This window comes from Martes martes (assembly GCF_963455335.1).
Source record: "Martes martes genome assembly, chromosome: 3".
In the NCBI taxonomy this organism is placed as follows: domain Eukaryota; kingdom Metazoa; phylum Chordata; class Mammalia; order Carnivora; family Mustelidae; genus Martes; species Martes martes.
Genome location: NC_137890.1, coordinates 68,936,468 through 68,957,827, shown reverse-complemented (window position 1 = coordinate 68,957,827; position 21,360 = coordinate 68,936,468). Strand labels below are relative to the sequence as shown.

The following is a 21,360-nucleotide window of genomic DNA, read 5'->3' as shown; positions in this document are numbered from 1 at the left end:
TAGGACTAGGATTTAGGATAGCATACCTAACTTAGGATATGGACTTAGGATAGCATAACTAACCTCATATTGTCTCTCCAACGGGCCACATTTTTGTAGTTTTTCATGACCTTTTGGTTCTCTTGTTTTCAACCCAGTAAGACTCTTGAAGAATGGAAGTAAAGAAAGATAGTGAAGATTTGATTTTATTTTTAGCAGTTTATTTTAAAAAGCTTTATTGAGAGCCTGTCCAGTGAGAAATGCCCCAAGTCGTATATATTCTAGTGTCAAGGACAGCACTCAACACTGTAGATATTTTGCAGGTTTCTGCAGAACGAATGAAAGAGTGAACGAATTAACGAAAAGAAATTAATTGAGGAACGTGGCTTCTTTGAGGTACTTGCACTTGAAGCCGGGAATATCAGAGCCAAATTTCCAATTTTGTATAATACTCTCATCATTGAAAGTAAGAGCAACAAAAATGATTACATAAACAACGAACGTCAATGATTAGGTGGCGACGAGGCTGCGGCTAATACTGTCCCCAACCAGCTTCCGTAGTCTTTAGACCTTAAGTCGCGTATGCGACAGGGCCGGTAGTGACGTCACGAGATTTGGAATTCGCGGGAGAACTCATCTCCGCTTCCGGACCGAGAGAGCGCCCGCGCGCGGGACTTTCAAGCGTCTAACCCTGGGAGTTCCAGCTGTCATGAGCCTCTGGGTGGACAAATACCGGCCCTGCTCCTTGGGACGGCTGGACTATCACAAGGAGCAGGCAGCCCAGCTGCGTAACCTGGTGGGTCTGCGGGAGGGGGGCGGGGAGAGCGGGGAGAAGGTAGGCCCCAGCTCGGGAGTTTCGCTCCTCTAGGGAGAGGTGCATCGTCCACTCTCTTCGGAAGGTGCTGTGAAAAACGAAACAGGGAAGGGGGAAAGAGTGTGGAGGGCGGGGGCAGTGCTTGTAAACATGGAAGGCCCCCCTGAGAACTGTCCTCTGAGCTAAGACCTTAAGTGAGAAAACCCTCAATAGAGAAATACGAGGGAAGAGTGGAGCAGATAAAGAACAGCAAGTGCAAACTCCTTGAGGCAGGAGTGTGCCCGGCCGGTTCTAGGAACCTCAGGAACGCCACTGTAGCTAGATAATAATAGGCCGGGGTTGGGGGAGCGGGGAGCGTAGTAGGAAATCGGGCGGGGGTGTGTAGCGGGACCGGGGAGGTGCAGATCCTGTAAATCCTCGTAGAGTGAGATAGGGAGCCAATGGAAGGTTTCGGGTAGAGAAGTGACATCATCTTACTTTACTTTTTAACAGGTTTACTTAAAATTTCTTGGTGTCATTGCCCTTATTTACAAAAAGGAAGGTATTTACTAATTTCGGAGGTAATTTCTAATTCTAAAATAGGTTGTGTTAGGTCGTCCTTGCGTTTAGTTCCTTATGGAATTTTTTTTTTTCTTTTCTCCAACCTGATGTGTATTTTCTTGTTGTAGTTGGTAAAAGTGTCTAATAGCAATGTTTTCCGAAACAGGGAAAATGCCTCCCTTTTTTCCAGGTGCAGTGTGGTGATTTTCCTCATCTCTTAGTGTATGGACCATCAGGGGCTGGACAAAAGACAAAAATTATGTGTATTCTACTGAATCTTTCAGGAAATGTAGAAGGAAGAAGGGTCTTGAGAAGAATCTAGTATCTGTGGAAGCTATTTATCCCGTCCTTTTAAGAATCTAATAGTACCGTATGCTAATGGAAGTGTTTTGCTCAGATCTGTTTTTCAATACCCACCTTCTTTTAGAGTTAACTATTTTTCAAAAATGAGAAATGATAATAATAAAAAAAACCCCATCCATCCTTATATGAAAGTCATTAGAAAAAATGATAATGTGAGATTGAGGGTCTTTTTTTTTTAATGGTATTCCATCTATACTAATTTAAAATCTATTACAGCTATATACTTCATGTTTAGACAAATTGTGTTTTCTCAAAGTAGCTTTCATTTTGATTTTCTTAGTCATAGGATACATTTTCTATTCTATGACCATCTTTTTGTTGTACAGAATTTGGAGTAAATATTTTGGACAAAAATTTAATATAGTGGTCTTGTGTGTAATAGATTTGCCTTTAAAAAATGTCCACCCATTATACTGTTGAATCTGCAACTTTCTGAAACTGTGAAGTCTTTATTTTGGCTAGATTGAGTTTAAAAAGCAGAGGCAACAGTACTTGTGAAGCACCTGCTATTTTCCATGCACTGTTTGGGATGAATAGTTCCTTTCCTTGAAACTTTTCAGTGCTAGAAACAGATCAGTTTACAAAGTATTAAAATTTATTGCAATAGTCACTTCTGTTAAGGTACTTATTTTATTTTTTCTATAATGCTTACATAGAAGCTTTTGCTCCACAAGATTTTATGCCCTTGAAGTTATGGTTTGTATTTTCATCATTTTTATACCCGTCATAGCACTCAGTCTCGGGCCTGACTGATCATCAAAGTCACCTGGGAAGCTGTTTAAATGCACACAGTCTTGTAGTCTGTTGCAGTACTGTCAATGCCCTACTCCATCCCGTTGCTCTTAACTTGTGAGTGCACACAGACCGACTTCCAGCTTCCTGGATCTGTGTGTCCTGAAGGGTTTTTTGTTTGTTTGTTTGTTTGTTTGTTTTTGCTGACATCCCTAAGCAGACTTGAAATGCCTGGGAATTAATTGCCCTCCCTTAATCCCAACCACTTTCCCAAACAAGCTTCATTAAAAGACTGATGAGAAATAGAATATCATGCTCCAGCTTCCCCACCTCTTGGATGGGTTAACACTGTGGTGTTTTTTTCACACTGGCTTTAAGAGTATCCCCAGAATTCAACCCGATGCCCAGAGTGGTATTTAAGCAGATAATACACTCATTGGCTGCCTTCCTGACCTTGCTTTGCTTCGCTTTTCCCCTACAAAGTTTTCCTTTACCTCTCAAATAAACCAGATACACTTAGTTCTTATCAGAGGGACTGTAGAAGCCCAAACTAAGACAGGCATCTGTCTCAGAGTTACTGAATTATAATCTCATGGATAGAGTGTGGTATTTAGTATTTTATTTTAAAAATTTCTATGGGAGATTTTAACAGACTTGGTTTGGAAGTTTTTGCTTTCTAGCACATGGTGTGTTATCTTGCATGTACTATGCTTAGTATTTAATTATATAAAATTAATGCCAGGGGAATAATCAACATTTCATTTAATTTTAAAAAGTCTCAGTATATATATACTCATACATATATATTTTTAAATATCTCCACCTCAGAGGTGGAGACACAAAATATTTGATACCTAAAAAGTAGTTTAATTCTTTTTTTTTTTCCCAAAGATTTTATTTATTTATTTGACAGACAGAGATCACAAGTAGGCAGAGAGGCAGGCAGAGAGAGAGGAAGGAAAGCAGGCTTCCCGCTGAGCAGAAAGCCTGATGCGGGGCTCCATCCCAGGGCCCTGGGATCATGACCTGAGCCGAAGGCAGAGGCTTAACCCACTGAGCCACCCAGGTGCCCCAAAAGTAGTTTAATTCTATCTAGAGTAGTCGTTTGACCAGGGAAAATGCCTCCCTTTTTTCCAGGTGCAGTGTGGTGATTTTCCTCATCTCTTAGTGTATGGACCATCAGGGGCTGGAAAAAAGACAAGAATTATGTGTATTCTACGTGAACTTTATGGTGTTGGAGTGGAAAAATTAAGAATTGAACATCAGACCATCACAGTAAGCATTTTACTTTGAGACCTCTAAATAACAGGGATTTTTCAGTCTTCATCATACATATTCCTGTGGCCCCAGCCATTGTTGCCCAGTGTATGTTTAAGAATTTTACAGATAACCCAGGTACACAGGATTGAGAACTACTGATGGATAGACCTAATTATTAAAGTCAGTTATGTTAAAGAGAAAATATGAGCAACAGGAGATTTTGGGTAAAATGTAGGTGGTGGGATTCCTTTTAGATTATCTAGTGAATCAGTACCTCAGCTGGAACTGGAACTCAAGTCTCTAGAATTCATTGTTCTGAGAGCAGTAGTGGATTTGGAAAGGGAGTGATTTTGAAAAAAATTTTAAATACGGAATCAGGCAACTTGGTAGAGATTGGGCAGCTGACTGTTTAGAAAAGGAGGCATGAAGCTCTGGGATGTTCAGAGAATTTCTGTGATGTTGCCCTTGGCTGAGCTTTCCAGCCTCATACCATGCAGTGCATTTTCATACTCTCCTTATAGACAGTGTTTAAGATTTAGCTGAAATACCTCCTCTCGTGCCCCCAATCCCTTTAGAATTAATTTTTCCTTCTACTATCCATAGTTTATATTTTTTAGAGTACTTACTTTGTTTGGCCTTGATTACAGTTTTTCTTTTATTATTTTGACAAGATATTGTTTGTTTTGAAGTTATGTAGGGAACATGTCTGGTTCATTTTTATATCCTTCATAGGCCCTGGTGTAGCATCTTGTACATATTAGGCACTGAAAAAAAAATACGCTGAGTGACTGGATGATAAGTAGTACTATTAACAGAATCTTTGGGAAGACAAATGGAGTTTAGGCTACTGTTTATGAACTTGTATTTAGACACATTGAGTTTGAGGTGCTGGTGGTACACACTGGTGGGAATTCTTAAAAAGTGCGCAGGGACAAATTTAACAAAAAAAGTGTGAGATTTGTGGGAAGAAAACTAATATTTTATAAAAGGACAAAAAACAAGAGCTGATCAAATGGAAAGTTGCAGCAAGTGCTCAGAAGCTTAATACTTTAAAATCTTTTCTATCCAAGTTACAGTATAAATTTCAATGAAATTATAGTAAATTATAGTTAAAATCCGACATGTTTTTTTAGTTGTAGGAAATGATCTTAAAGTACATATGGAAGAATACATTTCTGAGACTAGCTAAAGTACAAAAAAGATTTGTGAAGTGGGACTTGTATTATGAGATCTTAAATCCTATTGTAAGGCTACTGTAATCAAAACAATATTGTATTGGCTTGGGAATAGAGAATTCAGACAGTAGAACTTACTAGAGAGGCCCAAAATATGATAGCTGCTTCAAACCAGTATTAAAAGCATGAGTCAGCAAGATGTGCCAGCATAACTAGTTATCTACCCTGAAGAAAATAAAGTTGAATCATTATGATTCATAATTTGTGAAAATGAATTTCATATGAATTAAAGTCTTAAATGTTAAAATGAAATACTTAATTACTTAAATGAACAGCCTATGGTCAGGAATACCTTTTTTTTAATACCTGTTAATAAAAACATGGAAGTGATAGAAAAAAATATGTGCCTATATATATATAAATATATATATACATATATATGAAATTTACAAGTTTGTATGACAGAAGATAACATAAAATCAGAAAAATGAAAAATTGTCAAAAAATATTTGAAAGGAACGTGTTAGATAAAAGATTTTACAAATTAACAATGGAAAGACAAATAATCTAGTAGAAAATTGAATGAAAGTCTCGAGAGAGAAATATAAGCAACCAATAAACCTATGTAAAGGTGTTTGACATTTGTGATAGTTGAAGAGAAACAAGTGAGTGTATTAGGAAACTGGCAGAAACTGAGGACATTATGTAAAACCTGCAGGCGGGGAATGTTGGGGAAGAGTATTTGTTGCCAAAGGAAAACTGGCATTTGTTAGGGTTTTTTTTGTGTTTTTTTTTTTGTTTGTTTGTTTTTGAAAACAGTCTGGTTATACATACATACATACACATAAAACATTAGAAAACATATCCCCTTCAATCCAGCAAATCCTTTATTGGGAATCTGTTACATAGAAATGAAGTCAGTACATTAGACACATGTGGAAGGATATTAATTGTGGGATTGTTTGAGATGTCAAAAAGCAAGAAACAAACACCCATCGGTACGACTGTCTCTGGGACATCCAGGTTACAGGCTGATATGCAACTACCCTTTATCAGTGTCAGAGGGTAATTGCCTAGATGTTAACTAAGAAAAGTAAAACAAATAGATATGATTGCTTCTTTTTTTTATAACTCTTTTTTACAAGAAACACTGACCCTATAGAAATATATAAAAATGTATAAAATATAAAAAATATTTATGTATAAATATACATATGTGTGTTATGGTAAAGTCTGAACAGACATATGCAGACTGTTAACAGTGATGATCTGCTCATAATGGAATGGTTTGTAGATATCTGGAGGTAGAAGGAAAAAAATAATCATAGTAAGAAGAGGATGTGTGATGTGATCCAGTTTATATAGAAACATTTATTTGCACATAGAGAAAAGAATGAAGTTAAAATATTAGTGGTGGTTATCTAAGGTTTTTTGTTAATAAAGCATAAATTGTTTATTTATAAAAAACAATGAAATACAGAAAGAGGAGAAATGGCCAGTAAATAAACATTAAAAACATCTATTTTCTTTGTCTGCAGACTCCATCTAAAAAGAAAATTGAAATTAGCACTATTGCAAGCAATTATCACCTTGAAGTTAATCCCAGGTAAAACTACTATATAGAAATTAAGCCTTTTTTTTTTTTTAAAGTAGAACCCATTCTTGAAATAGAATCGTATATGGAAGCATAGTATATACACAGAGGTAATGCTGCTCAGTGTGAAATAGGGAGCCTAGAAGCTTTCTGCTTCTCCCTTTGTCTTTGATTCCTGAGTCAAATAATTTTAATAATTAAATTTTCTTGCTCTACAGAGTTAAATTCTATTAAATTTTAATAATTAAATATACTCTTTTATAAGAGTACATTTCATAGTTACTAAATTTTTGTTATATTGACTAATTCAAAACTGAGGAGCAAAGTAACGTATGTCTAAAAAGTTTGTAATGTGAGTGAATATTTCAGAATGTGAATTTGGGTCTCATATTTTTTTTTTTTTTGCCACTCCTTTGTTTCATATTCTTGATTAGAGTGTGTTATAATAGTCTAACAACCAATGTCTATACTATTTATCATGAGTAGTTAAGATTAGGATCCTGTTGGAAGGCACATTGAAAGCTCATAAAGTACTGCTTAATACTGTAGAAGTGAATGTTTTGGAAACAAAGTTGGGTAAAGCTTCAGGTTTGTCTGGTGCCTTGATAATGTTCTTTAAGGAGTACAGAATCAAGGACATCTTCAGGCAAAGACAATGTTTTTGGGCAATGAAACAGATATGAGGATGAACATCCATTTCAAAACTGAATGGATCAGGAAGAGTATAGTTATAAGTTAATGTGTATTCAGTAGCAGGCACTGTGTGAGAAGCTTTACATGGGTTATTGTATTTAGTCATTAAAACAACCCTGACAGGTGTTATTATTTTCCTCATTTACGTCCATGAAAATTAAGAGAACTAAGATTTGGTTGGAAAGGGTCTTATCTGAAAATTAGAAGAAAGTGTTAATTCCATACACAGAAGAGAAATGTTTTGGATTCTTGACTAAAGAGTAATCATAAAAGAGACATTCTAGGTGTAGTGATCTAATAGTGAATTGAGAAAGACTTGATGGCTATTTGGGAAAATAAACTAAAGCTGATTGTTTTGCTCTGTTTCTCATTGTGAGTTCCTCAGTAGGGAGAACAGTCAATTAGAGAGGGAGCTGATTGTTTTTCAGGGGTTTGAAATCAACAGCCTAAATTAACTAGGTGACTTATGTTGGTTTGTGAGTTGCGTGACTTAAGTGCCAAAGCAATAATGTGAGTATAAATGACAGATAATGCTTATAATTAGTCAGTAGCTTACAGAGTTCTATCTTAAATTCCGTTTGCTTATCCCATCCTCTTGCTAAGACCCTGAATCAGCTCCATGCTAGTGTTGGGAACAGACTTGTCTAGGCTTGTGCTCTCTCAGACTTTTATTATTTGGGGGACAGAGAAGAGGAATGGAGATTAACGTTCCTTTTCAGAGTTATTTTTACATTTTGAGTCACTGCAGATAATTAAGAAACTTAAGGATTAGTTATTGCTCTTTTTAAGTTACAGTAAACTTGATAAAAGAACATGTTTAGTGTTTTCAGTGACACCAAATTGTAATTGAATATTGGAATATGTTGTATTTTATTTTATTTTTTTAAGATTTTATTTATTCATTTGACAATAAAATAAAGATTTTATTTATTCATTTCACAAGTAGGCAGAGAGGCAGGCAGAGAGAGGAGAAGGGAAGCAGGCTTCCTGCTGATCAGAGAGCCTGACTTGGGGCTCGATCCCAGGACCTGAGATCACGACCTGAGCCAAAGGCAGAGGCTTTAACCCATTGAGCCACCCAGGCGCCCCAGAATATGTTGTATTTTAATGACCCTTAAAATATTTCCCTTTGAAAGTTTTGTGAATATAATTAGGTATGAGTAGTTTTTTTTTTTTTTTTAAGATTTTATTTATTTATTTGACAGAGAGAGAGAGAGATCACAAGTAGGCAGAGAGGCAGGCAGAAGGAGAGGGGGAGGCAGGCTCCCTGCTGAGCAGAGAGTGCGATGTGGGGCTCGATCCCAGGACTCTGAGATCATGACCTGAGCCGAAGGCATAGGCTTAACCCACTGAGCCACCCAGGCGCCCATGTATGAGTAGTTTTGATTAAAATTTAAATAAACTCTCTTCAACGTTTTTCTTACAATAACAGATTAAGAATAAGAGCATAGTATTTTCTAAATAGTTACATCTATATTTACCATTATTTTTGTTTTCTATAGTGATGCTGGAAATAGTGACCGGGTAGTAATTCAGGAGATGTTGAAAACAGTGGCACAATCACAGCAACTTGAAACAAACTCTCAAAGAGATTTTAAAGGTATGTGATAAACAGATTTCTTTTAAGGCAGACAAGAAATTGTACCCAGTGAGAGTAAGAGAAAATGTAGTGGGAAACATCAATCCCATCTATTTAGCAAATACGTTATTAACCTCCTGTTCTATGGCAAACATTATGCTTTGTTACTTTTGGATATAAAAGTGAATAAGAGAGGTATGATCTCTGCTCATGAAAGTGTGTAGCCTAATGGAATTGAATTTTGGTGGAAAGAGGACTGTTTGTGCCACCTGTTTGTTATTTTAGAACTAGATGAATAATGAAAAAATACTTAAAACAAGAAATAACATTTTATTTTATTTTTAAGATATTATTTATTTTATTTGACAGACAGAGATTACAAGTAGGCAGAGAGGCAGTCAGAGAGAGAGGAGGAAGAAGGCTCCCCACTGAGCAGAGAGCCCGATTCGGGGCTCGATCCCTGGACCCTGAAATCATGACCTGAGCTGAAGGCAGAGACTTTAACCCACTGAGCCACCCAGGCGCCCCAAGAAATAACATTTAAAAATAACTGTTCCTAGGACCAAAGTTATATGTTCATTATCAAATATTTAGAAGAATATAATTTTATAATTATAATTTTACTGTCCAGAGATAATTACCATTGACATTTTTGTTGTTACCTTCCAGTATTATTTATATGCATATATATGTGTACATTCTCATAGAAGATTATGTGATGATAAAAATGCCAGCATTTAATGCTTTTGATATATTTTGTCAAATTCTTCGTCTGAAAGGTAGACTTATCCTACCACCAGAAGTATTTGGGAGTGCCCGTTATTCCCTGACATTTAACACCACTGTGGTTAATTATTTTTAATCTTTGTTAGTTTGAGTGGATAAAATAGTTTGTGTTTATTTTTTCTTTAGTTAGTGTGATAATTTTTTCTTTTACTCATTGCTTCTTTTACTGTTTTGTGAATTGCCTGTGAATATTTCAGCCTATTTCTTACCTTTCCTCCTTAGTTCACTGTATTTCAGAATAATTTTACATGTGTGTATTTTTTTGATTTCTTTGTTTATTTGAGAGAGAGAGAGAGAAAAAGAGTGAGTGTGGGGAGGAGCAGAGGGAGAGAATCTCCAAGCCGACTCCTCTCTGAGCTTGGAGCCTCAGTGTGGAGCCTGTTCTCAGGGCTCAGTCCCAAGACCCTCAGATCATGACCTGAGCCGAAATCAAGAATTAGCTGCTTAACTGACTGAGTCACCTAGGTGCCCCTTGTCTATTTGTTTTTTTGCCACTATAAATGTAGTCTTCGTATTTATTTTCTAGCTTTTATGTACATATGTGATAGCCATTGATGTTTGTGTCTTAATTTTATACATTACTATGTTATTACATTCTTTTATTGTTTGTAATAGCCTTTCCATTGTTTCTTTTGAATTTTCAGGTGTGTGTGTGTGTGTGTGTGTGTGTGTGTGTGTATTTATATCAATCTGTGAGTAATAGAGATGATTTTTCCCCTTGTTTCCAGTTTTTATGGCTTTAAACACTTTCTCTAACCTAATTATGTTTGCCGGCACCTGCAATACAGTGTTCACTAGTACTAAAGGTAGTGGATGTCCTTGTCATGACTCTGGAAGGAGAGCCTTAGAGTTTCCCCATTTAGTCATTTAGTTGCTGGATTTTGGCCAGAGTTGTATCTATTTGATCATAAGAAAGTAAGCATCAGTTCATATTTTGAGGGTTTCTAGCATAAATGTGTGTTAAATTTTTTCAAATGCTTGCTTCTGCATCCGTAAATGAGGTTTTAAGATTTTTCTTCTTAGCTGTATTGGTATTATAGATTATATTGGGTCTTCTAGTGAAACTGCTTTGTATTTCTAGAGTAAATCTCACTTGGTCATGATGTGTTAATTTTTTAAATATGCTATTTTCTGCCTACCAAGGACTTATTTTTATATCATTTGGTTTGTAGTGCTATCTTTGGTAGATTTTGGGATCAATCCCCTTATTTCTCTTTTCCCTGTTCTGTTCCATTTGGATTTCTATCTCCAGAATTTCTCCTCATTTTGAAGGATTGTCTTGGAAGGGAGCTTCATTTTATTATTTTCAGTTTACTGCTCTGTCATACCTTGTTGCATCCATGTTCCTTTGCTCTGACCCATAAATTGAACCCTGTAGGTGCTGTTTATTTCACAGTGCGCTCTTGTGGGTGATTTGGGGTTCTGTACCCGAGGCTGTAAAAACTTAGTACATCCCTACTGCACCCTCCCACACATAGTTCCTTGTTCTCACTTGCTCATATTCAGGGTTTTTAGGTAAAACCTGTCACTTTATTTTGAAATAAATGTTACCGATGAATCTTTGGTCTTGGAATCTCTGTTTTTATGGGGTAGAATCAGGTGTATACTGCTACCACTGCCATCTTCTAGAAATAACAGAATATGATGAAAATTCAGGAGCACCTGGATGGCTCATTTGCTTAAGCATCTGCCTTCCGCTCAGGTCATGATCCTGGGGTACTGGGATAGAGCCCCATGTTGGGCTCCCTGCTCAGTGGGGAGTCTGCTTCTCTCCCTGCCCATCTCCCTGAGAACATATTCACATATGCTTGTACGTATGCTCTCTCTCTCTCTCTCTCTCTCAAATAAATAAGTAAAATGTTTAAAAAAAAGAAAAGGAAAAATACAATAGTTGAACTCAGTTTTTACCTACAACAACTTAAAGCCGGTCCTTTATTATGGCCAGGTGGAATCTCACTGTGTATGTGACCAGATGTCTTTATTCCTTATTGACTATGTCTCTTTCATCAGTATTTTCGAAAGTATATTTCTAGGAATGATAAGATTTAAATTGTTCCACAAAATGGTGCTCCTGTGATAAAATATTTTGTGGAAATGCAGCACAGTATCTCCCTGTCTTGGTGATTTTTAGTTCATATAAATATAAATGCTGCAGTGAATTCTACAAAAAAGTAACATCTTTAACTTCATTTAGCCTAGTGTTTCTTAGGTTTGTTTGATTGGATTAAAAAAAAAATTTTTTTTTAAGATTTTATTTATTTAACAGAGAGAGACACAGCAAGAGAGGGAACATAAGCAGGGGGAGTGGGAGAGGGAGAAAGCAGGCTTCCCACCGAACAGGGAGCCTGATGCGGGGCTCAATCCCAGGATCCTGGGATCATGATTTGAGCTGAAGGCAGACGCTTAACACTGAGCCACCCTGGCACCCCTGATTGGAATTTTTTAAATAAAAATAGAATAAATTATTCCCACCATACCTGTGACTTTTATATGTCCTTGCCCAAGGAAAGAGTAGTATATCAAACTTATTATTTAGGATTTCACTCTAAATAATGAAGAGAAAGAGAAACAGATAGATACTCAAGTTAAAGTTTGTTTTGTTTCTCCTCGGCTAGTGGTATTATTGACAGAGGTTGACAAACTCACCAAAGACGCTCAACATGCCTTGCGTAGGACCATGGAAAAGTATATGTCCACTTGCAGATTGATCTTGTGTTGCAATTCTACATCTAAAGTGATACCACCTATTCGCAGTAGGTGCCTGGCAGTTCGTGTGCCTGCTCCCAGCATCGAAGATGTAAGTCAAGTGAAACTTTTCAGAAATTATTTTGGATTCTTTGAGTACTGTATGTACATCTCTGTCATGTTTGTTTTATAAAAACTTAGTGAAGTGTATTAGTAATTCAAGAACATCTGTGACCTGGATGCTAATTGTTAATAGATATATAAACCAATATATATAGTAGTAAATGCCAGATATCATTATATAGAAAGTGTGATGGTAAGCTCTGTTAAGAATAATACTGTGTATATGCCATCAGTATTTAGGAAGTTCTTCTCTTTAAGTCTTTTTTTTTTTTTTTTTTTTTTTTACTTTAAACAAGTAGGTATTACGAATTTTACTAGACTAGTCAAGGACTAGTTGCTTAGTGTCTTCTACCTCAAGCTGATTTAATTGGCTTTGGAAAAGACTTGAGGTTGGAGGATATAGATTTTGCAAGGAGATTAATGTGAGAATACCTTGTTCCTAGTTAGGGGACCAAAATTAGTCTGAAACAACATAATACATGTTTTTTTTTCCTTTATTGTTCTTAATACTTATAAATAAAAATGCAAATTTCTCACAATAAGCAGCTTTCCTGCTATTAATAGATATTGGGTGATTTTATGTAAAGTAGGGATAATAGGTGACTGACACTGTGTTAGTTGCAAAGTGGCAAAGTACCTTTATTAAATGTTTCACTTACAAACATTTTTATATAGTTAAAATTAGTTTGATATACTTAAAATTTAATAAAGTTAAAAAGGCAAAGCTACCAGGTTACACCACTCCTATGGGCACCATTGCCATCTTAGTGCATGCAAATAATAACCCTGAGTCATGCAGAATTCAGCCTGTGCAGCTCTACTTGGCAGCCCTGTGAGTGGTGTCCTTGTAAAAGACCTGAGGCTATGTGTGTCTTCCTTACAGCTCCCCCAAGGTGGCTGGCAGGCTTGGAATTTCAACCAGGTCTTTCTCTGGTTGCAGAGCCCATTGCTGCCCCTTGCTGACAGCTAGACTAGACCCCTGGCTTTCTGCTTAAAGGAACATGTGAGTTAGGATAGGGAGTGACAAAATAAATAAAATAACAGGTCTATAAAGATGTTATCAACAGAATTCTGTCCGTGTGCTGTTTGACAGATTGTCCAATTTTGTTAATAATGTTTTGTTTGTAGATTTGTCATGTATTATCTACTGTGTGCAAGAAGGAAGGTTTGAATCTTCCTTCACAACTGGCTCATAGACTTGCAGAGAAGTCCTGCAGGAATCTCCGTAAAGCCCTGCTTATGTGTGAAGCCTGCAGAGTGCAACAGTAAGTGAAAGGGGCAATTACCAGAGGAAACACTGGGACACAAGCACACTCCATTTAATTTATTGTGTAATTTTTTTTTTTTTTTTTTTTTAACATGTAGATATCCCTTTAGTGCAGATCAAGAAATCCCTGAAACAGATTGGGAGGTGTATCTCAGGGAGACTGCCAATGCTATTGTCAGTCAGCAGACTCCACAAAGGTAAATAGTATCAAAGATGACCATAAAAGTTTCATCATGGGGGGTGCCTGGGTGGCTCAGTGGGTTGAGCCTCTGCCTTTGGCTCAGGTCATGATCTTGGGGTCCTGGGATCAAGCCCTATGTTGGGCTCTCTGTTCAGTGAGGGGCCTGCTTCCCCCTCTTTCTCTACCTGCCTCTCTGCCTACTTGTGATTTCTTTGTCAAATAAATAAATAAAATCTTAAAAAAAAAAAAGTTTCATCATGGAAATACTCCAGACAATGTGAGTTTTGGATTAGCTGGTTTATACTACCAATACACCATTTAGAATTACAGTAAATCTTGTATCTGAATACTAAACTTCCAAAGAAAAAATATGATTTAATTTTAAATGTTTAATGGTTCAGAATAGCTGGTATGTAGTATCCTGGCTTTTATTAAGCTATTGACAGGTATATATGGAATTTATACATAAAAGAAATCTTGGAAGTTTTAGTTTTCCTTTCAGAATCTCAGATGACTTAATATTAGTATTATAACATAATGCGCTTAGTTTTCTGATATTGAAAAGAATAATATATAACTTTGTAATTGATGGATCACATGCCAAAAAGACAACAGCTTATGAATCAGACTTCTACTGATTTTTAGTTAAGATTCTTCAGGTAACTTCATCTTAGAGTTTGAACTTTTTCACTTGTGTAATGAAAATACTGTTGTTATTACCCTGCTAGGAATACTTGGGCACTGGTTGTGAAGAGCAAGATTGTGTGATAATGGTTTGAGAACTGGAAGACTCTGTGCTCATGTATGGTGATAAGCTCTGTTAAGAATAATACTATGTATATACCACCAGTATTTAGGAAGTGTTTTTTTCTGTCACATTTGCTGAACAGTTGTTTACATTTACTTTAGTGGGCCATACTGAAAATACTTCAGCCGTTAATTGTTTGGTTTATGATAGTTTTGATTGAGAAGGGCAGTCTGCTCTTCTCCAAATCAAGAATGACAGTCTTAAGGCCCACTACCTTTGGGAAGCCCGGAGATTTTTAAGGTCCCTTGGTGTGCAGCCTGCTACTCTTACTTACTGCCTGTCAGAACTGAGAAACCATCTTTGGAATTAAGAGAAGGTAATTGATTGCTTTAGGAAACAGACTGGACTGAGTTCAGGCACGCAAGTTTAAGCTTTTTCGTTCATATGAAAATAATCGTGAGAAAAATATACCATGTTTCTCCTCTTGGGTGATATATCTGATGAATTCTAATTTTTATAAATATGCTGTGAAAGGATTATAACATGAACTCTTTGGCTCCTTATGTAGATGAGTGGAGGTGGATAGTCACACAAAATGGGTACTTAGTATTTCATCGGGATTTGCTAGAATGCCTATAATTCAATTATTTTAACTGAAGATTTTAATAGTTTTTAAGAAGTGCCAAACATTGTAAGTAATCTCTTCAGAAAAGAAACCTTAACTTTAGGAAAAAGTGTGCATTCCATTTTGTAAAATGTTGATAAGCTATGAAGTAATCTCAGCTTTAAAGAGATAAAATTCAAACAAAGCCTGTTTTAGGAGCCTTTTACCTTTGTAAAATACTTCCACATTGAAGATGACTTTCTTGTTTTTTTATTTTAAAGAAGAAAACTTGGTGGAGTAGCTGTAGAATTCCCTAATTTTAAGAGAGCTCCATACAAGATGTAATATTTGACAGTTGCTAGCTGTGTTTTTAATACTTTAGTTGATTATTACTTTGCTTAATTGTTCTAGATGCTGCTACCTCTTCTTCCAATTTTCCATACAAGTTTGGGAGGCTCTCAAATAAATTTGTTTAAGAAGAGGTGCCGTTATTTCTTGTGTAAACTATCGGTTGTGGGAACTGTTTCCATTGTGTTACATAAAAAGAAATTTCAGTTCCAGAAAGCATCCAGGTTGACCAGAAATATTGGGAGGGCTGGTGTCATTCTGATTGTTGGCTTACACATTACCAAATGACTTTATTATTTTTGACCCCTTAGTCTTGATTCTTGTCTGATTTGTTCTAGAAGAGTCATAATTTTCTAATTTAGATAGCCACTAATATTTAGCAAGCAATTAGTATGTTGGTTCTTACACATTGTGGTATCATTTAAGTTACAGAACAATCCTATGAAGAAAAGTATTATATCATTATTTTGTAGGTAAGAAAACTACTGTTTTGGGAGATGGTTGCTTGTTCACAGATACTCCGTAAGAATCAGAGAGAGTTGTATAATACCATGTTTCTCTGACAGAAGAATTTGCACTCTTAATCACTTGCAATCCTCAAGAAACAATGATACAAAGAAAATGTAGAGTATATCCATTTTTAAGAAGTTACGTCATACTAGAAATGAAAGACTAAGCTGAGATAGATGCATGTAACATGCATGAGATGAGCACAGCGTAGTTTTAACACATTTGTAGAGGGAAATATATCCTGATTTAACTCTTCAGAAATAAACTATATGCATAATTGTTAAAATAATTTCATACCATCTGTCATTTGTGTCTGTTTCTTTTTAATAATCAAAGTTGCTTTTTTTTTGAGATCTACTACTGTGGCCAAGAAGGATCAAGGGCTTTGGAGTCAGACTTGAAATTAAAATTCTGCCTCAACTACTGAGTTTTAATGGATGCTTAACCTCTCTGAACTTAAGTTCAGTAAAAGAGTGGTGTTGTGAGGTCTACATAGCCTTTTAGCTACCTAGCCAGCTGTAGTGAGCCTCTTACAGAGGAATGGGTTTAGTAAATGCTTTGACAGACATTGGAAGGGTATGGATTTGGGAGTAAGGCAGATCTGTTCTTAAATCATGTTTCTGCTATAGTCATCTTTGTGGGTTACTTAAACTGTCTGAGCCTTAGTTTTTTCATCTAAAAAAAATGGAGATGGGGTGCCTGGGTGGCTCAGTGGGTTAAAGCCTCTGCCTTCGGCTCAGGTCATGATCCCAGGGTCCTGGGATCGAGCCCCTCATCAGGCTCTCTGCTCAGTGGGGAGCCTACTTTCCCCTCTCTCTGCCTGCCTCTGCCTACTTGTGATCTCTCTCTCTCTCTGTCAAATAAATAAATAAATAATTTTTTTAAAAAATGGAGATAATGCCCCCACTCAGAGCTAGTGTGAGGACTAAATTAAATTGTTACAGTGTCTTGCACATAGCAGGGGCTCAGAAGATGCTAGTTTCTTTTTTCACTTTATTTACTTCTATTGTGGCACAGCTTCCTACTCTTAGAGTCCCTGGAAAAGGATTCGAGCCTCCACTTTTAAGAAGTCTTAGATGAATCACTTCTCTGATCTGAAATATGGAACATCTGTGATATTATTTTAGTAAAGATTCAAAATGGTATTTTCCCTTTAGGGCACTAAGTATATATAGGGAGATAAAGATAATTTTTTAATGTATATTTACAATTTTACTCGTCACTTTTTTCTTCCTGTTTTAAAATGTCATATATTTCCCTCTTTACCCTTTTCTCTCCTGAAACTACTATAAGAAGGGCCTAGAATTAAGAGCTCAGAGGTTGGAATGTTCATATTCACTTAGGCAACCTGATTTTGTGCTTAACCTATGACCTCTTGCACTGCCCTGTGACAGGACAGCTTTGTTTCCCTGCCACACTGCTTTTTAACTTAGCAGTTGAGATAGTAACATATATTACATATCACGCTTATATTCTCTTTTCTTACTTGTATAATTAGTGATTTATCTTTTCATGACCATTTTCTAGATGTCTGAATATAAATGTCTGACTTTTAAAGAATTCTGAACATTTTTAGAAAAATGAACTGAAATTAGAAAAAGCTTAAATGTGCATGCTAAGAATGATAAGCCATTTAAGAAAATGTCTGTATTGGATTATTTGTTTAACTCATAAAGTAAAACAGTGAGTAGGTACTTGAAAAAATTATGTGTTATTTTCATTATAAAATATTAATTATCTTGTTTTATATAGGCTCCTTGAAGTTCGTGGAAGACTTTATGAGCTTCTAACTCATTGTATTCCTCCTGAAATAATAATGAAGGTAATCTGATTTCAGATCTTCAACCATTTATAATCATAAAATTTGGATTTGGGGTATGTGATCACAGGGCTTTTGCAGTACTGAGACACATTGTCATCTCTTTCTATCCAGCTCATTAATTCAACAGATATTTATTGAGCCTCTCCTTATGTCAGACACCATTAATGGAGTGTTGAAGAAGACTAGGGAGGGCCTGCTTTTAGACAATTTATATTTTAGTGGTGTGAAATGGGAAACAAGAAGCAAAAGAATTTCAGAATTTTGTAAGTGCTAAAAGGAAGTAACAAGGTGAAATGATAGTAATGGAAGTTGGGCTGTTGAAAGTCAGCAATAGCTTCTATGAGGAATGCATGTTTAAACTGAGATTCGGAGGATTAAAAGAAGAGAACCATGTAAATAAATGGGAACAAGTACAGGTGACCCTTCAACCTTCTGGGGGGATTAATGCCCTGATCCCCAGCATAGTTGAAATCCGCATAGAATTTTTAACTACACCCAAATTTAACTACTAATAGTCTACTGTTCACCAGAGGCCTTACTGATAACATAAACAGTTGATTAACACATTATATGTATATATTATATGCTGTAGTACAATAAAGTAAGCTAGAGAAAAGAAAACTTACTAAGGAAATCGTAAGGAAAATACATTTATAGTATTGCACTTACTGAAAAAAATCCTCTTGTAAGTGGACCCTCACAGTTAAAACCCATGTTTTTTAAGAGCTGTATTTCAGACGATGATGTTTAGTGCACATGAGGAATGACATTAAAGAAGTTGGCAGAGTCTAGTCTATGTAGGATATTGTGAAGCCACAGCTTTAGGTTTGGCCTTTTAGCTACCTAGCCAGCTGTGTTGATTGACTTGGATGTTAAAGAATGCAGGGTTTTTGTTTGTATTTATTAAAATTACATGGCAATACCTACATATAATTTGAATTCATGAAATGAAATGAAACAATTCAAATTATACTAAATTTAAAAGAAAAAATGAAGGTCCACCCTTCCATTTCCATAAGGGTAAGCACTTTCAACAGACCTGTATTCTAGTCACAGATATGAGACCATATATATGGCTGTGTGTGTAGTTGCACAAAATCTTCATTGTGTTCTGCACTGTGTTTTTTTATTCGACAGTGTAGTATGGACGATACTTCATGACAGTATGGGTTTGTTTTATCCTAGTGGATGAATGGAATGTCATTGTAGGACTATAGCATAGGTTTTTTGAATATGACCCTGTTGGTGGAACTTGAGGTTTCTACAGATTATTATTGTAACTAGTAATGCTGCAGTAAGCATCTTTGTATTTATATCTCTGCACCCTCAATTTGGCATTTGGAATATGATTGAGAACTGCCACATTTCTACTTTATAGAAAGGGTATACAATTTTTTGTTTTTGGATGAAGACTGCCATTCCATATAAAAGAATTAAAGATTTTGGAAAACTTGTTCACTTTTTTTTTTTTTTTTTAATGGTTACTTTTTAATTACTAGTTATCTTTTTTCAGGGCCTTCTCTCAGAACTTTTACATAATTGTGATGGACAACTGAAAGGGGAAGTGGCTCAGATGGCTGCTTACTATGAACATCGTCTACAGCTGGGTAGCAAAGCCATTTATCACTTGGAAGCATTTGTGGCCAAATTTATGGCACTTTATAAGAAGTTCATGGAGGATGGATTGGAAGGCATGATGTTTTGACATCTTGACGTCTATCCTTAATTCTTCCTAATATTTCTCAGTATCAGCATTTACATTCAGTTTATATTAGAAGAGCTGCAGGTAAAATAAACTTACTTCACTTAATCATGTCTTATTTGTGTTTTTCTTTTTGGTAATAATCTCCCTGTGAATTAACATTATACTCTTAAGTTAAATAATTGCTCCTTTATACTAAAGAAATAGATTGAAAGGACACAACTTGAAACTTTAGAGTCCAGAAACATCATTTTAATGTACTTTGAAAATTTGCTATCCAAGTATGCAATGCTGGGCCTCTCATTTGCCACTCATTCCTTCATCTGTTGGAGGCAATTTACCACATGCAAAAGCAGAGATTATTTTCTATCCTCCAAGGGACCATTTTTGGCCACAGGCACGTAACTCTTTGCTTGGCAGGTCATTACCTGTAATCATATTTTCCCTCGATCAAGACCTATATTTCTGCAGGAAATATAAGGGTTGATTTTTGAAATATAATAACATGAATATGAAGAATATTGTTGGAGTCATTTCTGTTGAAACTACAGAAATCCAACTTTTATTTCAGTGATTCAGATTTGGTATTAGGTTGGGTACTAAGAAGTATGCATGTTTTCAATAAATGCTTGAGGTTCCTGAAGAACATGTGTCATGTGGTTCACAGCAAAGGTATATTAGTATCAAAATTACTCTTTGAGCAAGTGTATTTTTCTGTCATTGATCTATCCTTTGGAACATTTTTTTTCATTAGAAATTTGGTTCATGGAACAAAGAGTTTGCTTGACAGATTTGTATATCAGGCTCTAAACAGTTTCTTTAATTTGGGGCAACAGAAGCATGACTCTAAAATAAGCTAAACCAACAAGGTGAAATAAAAGATTTTAAATTTATATAAGTTAAGTTACCTCTGTAAGGGTAACAGGGAGACCTGTTCTTTTAGTAGTGAGTGATAAAAAAAAGAAGTGTTTAATTGACAGATACAGCTGCACACATACAAAAAAGCCTAATACAATTTTAGGCTTGTGGGAAACTAGGTCAAGAGAGGTGATGATTGCCTTTCTGTTGCTGGTTGTACAAGTTAGGCCCCAGTTGGCAGTCACAGTCATTGAGGGGCTTATATGCCAGGAAGGATATACTGACATCGTAACAAAAGAACTGGGAAAGTGAGATGTGAGAGAGCTAAGAATGTTTTAATTTGGAAAAAAGAAAAGTAAAAATATGGTAACTTTCTTTTCATGTTTAGAATAGTGCACTTGGAAGTATGAGTGGTCTTATAATTTGCCTATCTGTAGAGCAGTGCTTCTCAGAGTAGAATCTCTGGACCAGCACCAGCATCACCTGGGAACTAAGAAAAACAAATTCTCAATTTTCATTCTACATCTACTGAATCAGCAACTATGGGAACGGGCCTCAGCAATCTTTGTGTTGTACCACCTCTTTAGGGAATTCTGATGTAAGTTTAAGTTTGAGAACCACTGCTCTAGAGAATGTATACTTAGGATCAGTGTAACATTGTAATGTTACATTTTTGAATGTCTGAAATCAGTTGTCTTTAAAGAGGTTTTTTTTTTTTTTTTTTAAGATTTTATTTATTTGAGAGAGAGAGAGAGAGAGCAGTAGTGGGAGGTGGGGCAGAGGGAGAAGCAGACTCCTTACTGAGCGGAAAGCCCCACATAGGGCTCTATCCCAGGACCATGGGATCATGACCTCAGCTGAAGGCAGACACTTAACTGAGGTACCCAGGCACCCCTAAAGAGTTTTTTTTTTTTTTTTTTAAATTATTAGAGTGTATAAGTGAGCATGGGGGATGGGGTGGAGGGAGAGGGAGGGACAGTCCTTTGCAGAGCGTGGC

At 36.1% G+C, this 21,360-nt stretch overlaps 1 protein-coding gene across 1 annotated transcript; it reads left to right on the top strand.

The window, feature by feature from the left end:
• The first annotated feature begins 626 nt into the window (after window positions 1-626).
• RFC3 (replication factor C subunit 3) lies at window positions 627-19,618 on the top strand. Its single transcript, XM_080799169.1, has 9 exons — window positions 627-775; window positions 3,566-3,703; window positions 6,402-6,469; window positions 8,653-8,750; window positions 12,131-12,312; window positions 13,452-13,588; window positions 13,689-13,787; window positions 17,734-17,803; window positions 19,317-19,618. The coding sequence occupies exons 1-9, from the start codon at window positions 689-691 to the stop codon at window positions 19,506-19,508; spliced, it is 1,071 nt and encodes a 356-aa protein (XP_080655295.1). The 5' UTR covers window positions 627-688; the 3' UTR covers window positions 19,509-19,618.
• Window positions 19,619-21,360: the final 1,742 nt, after the last annotated feature.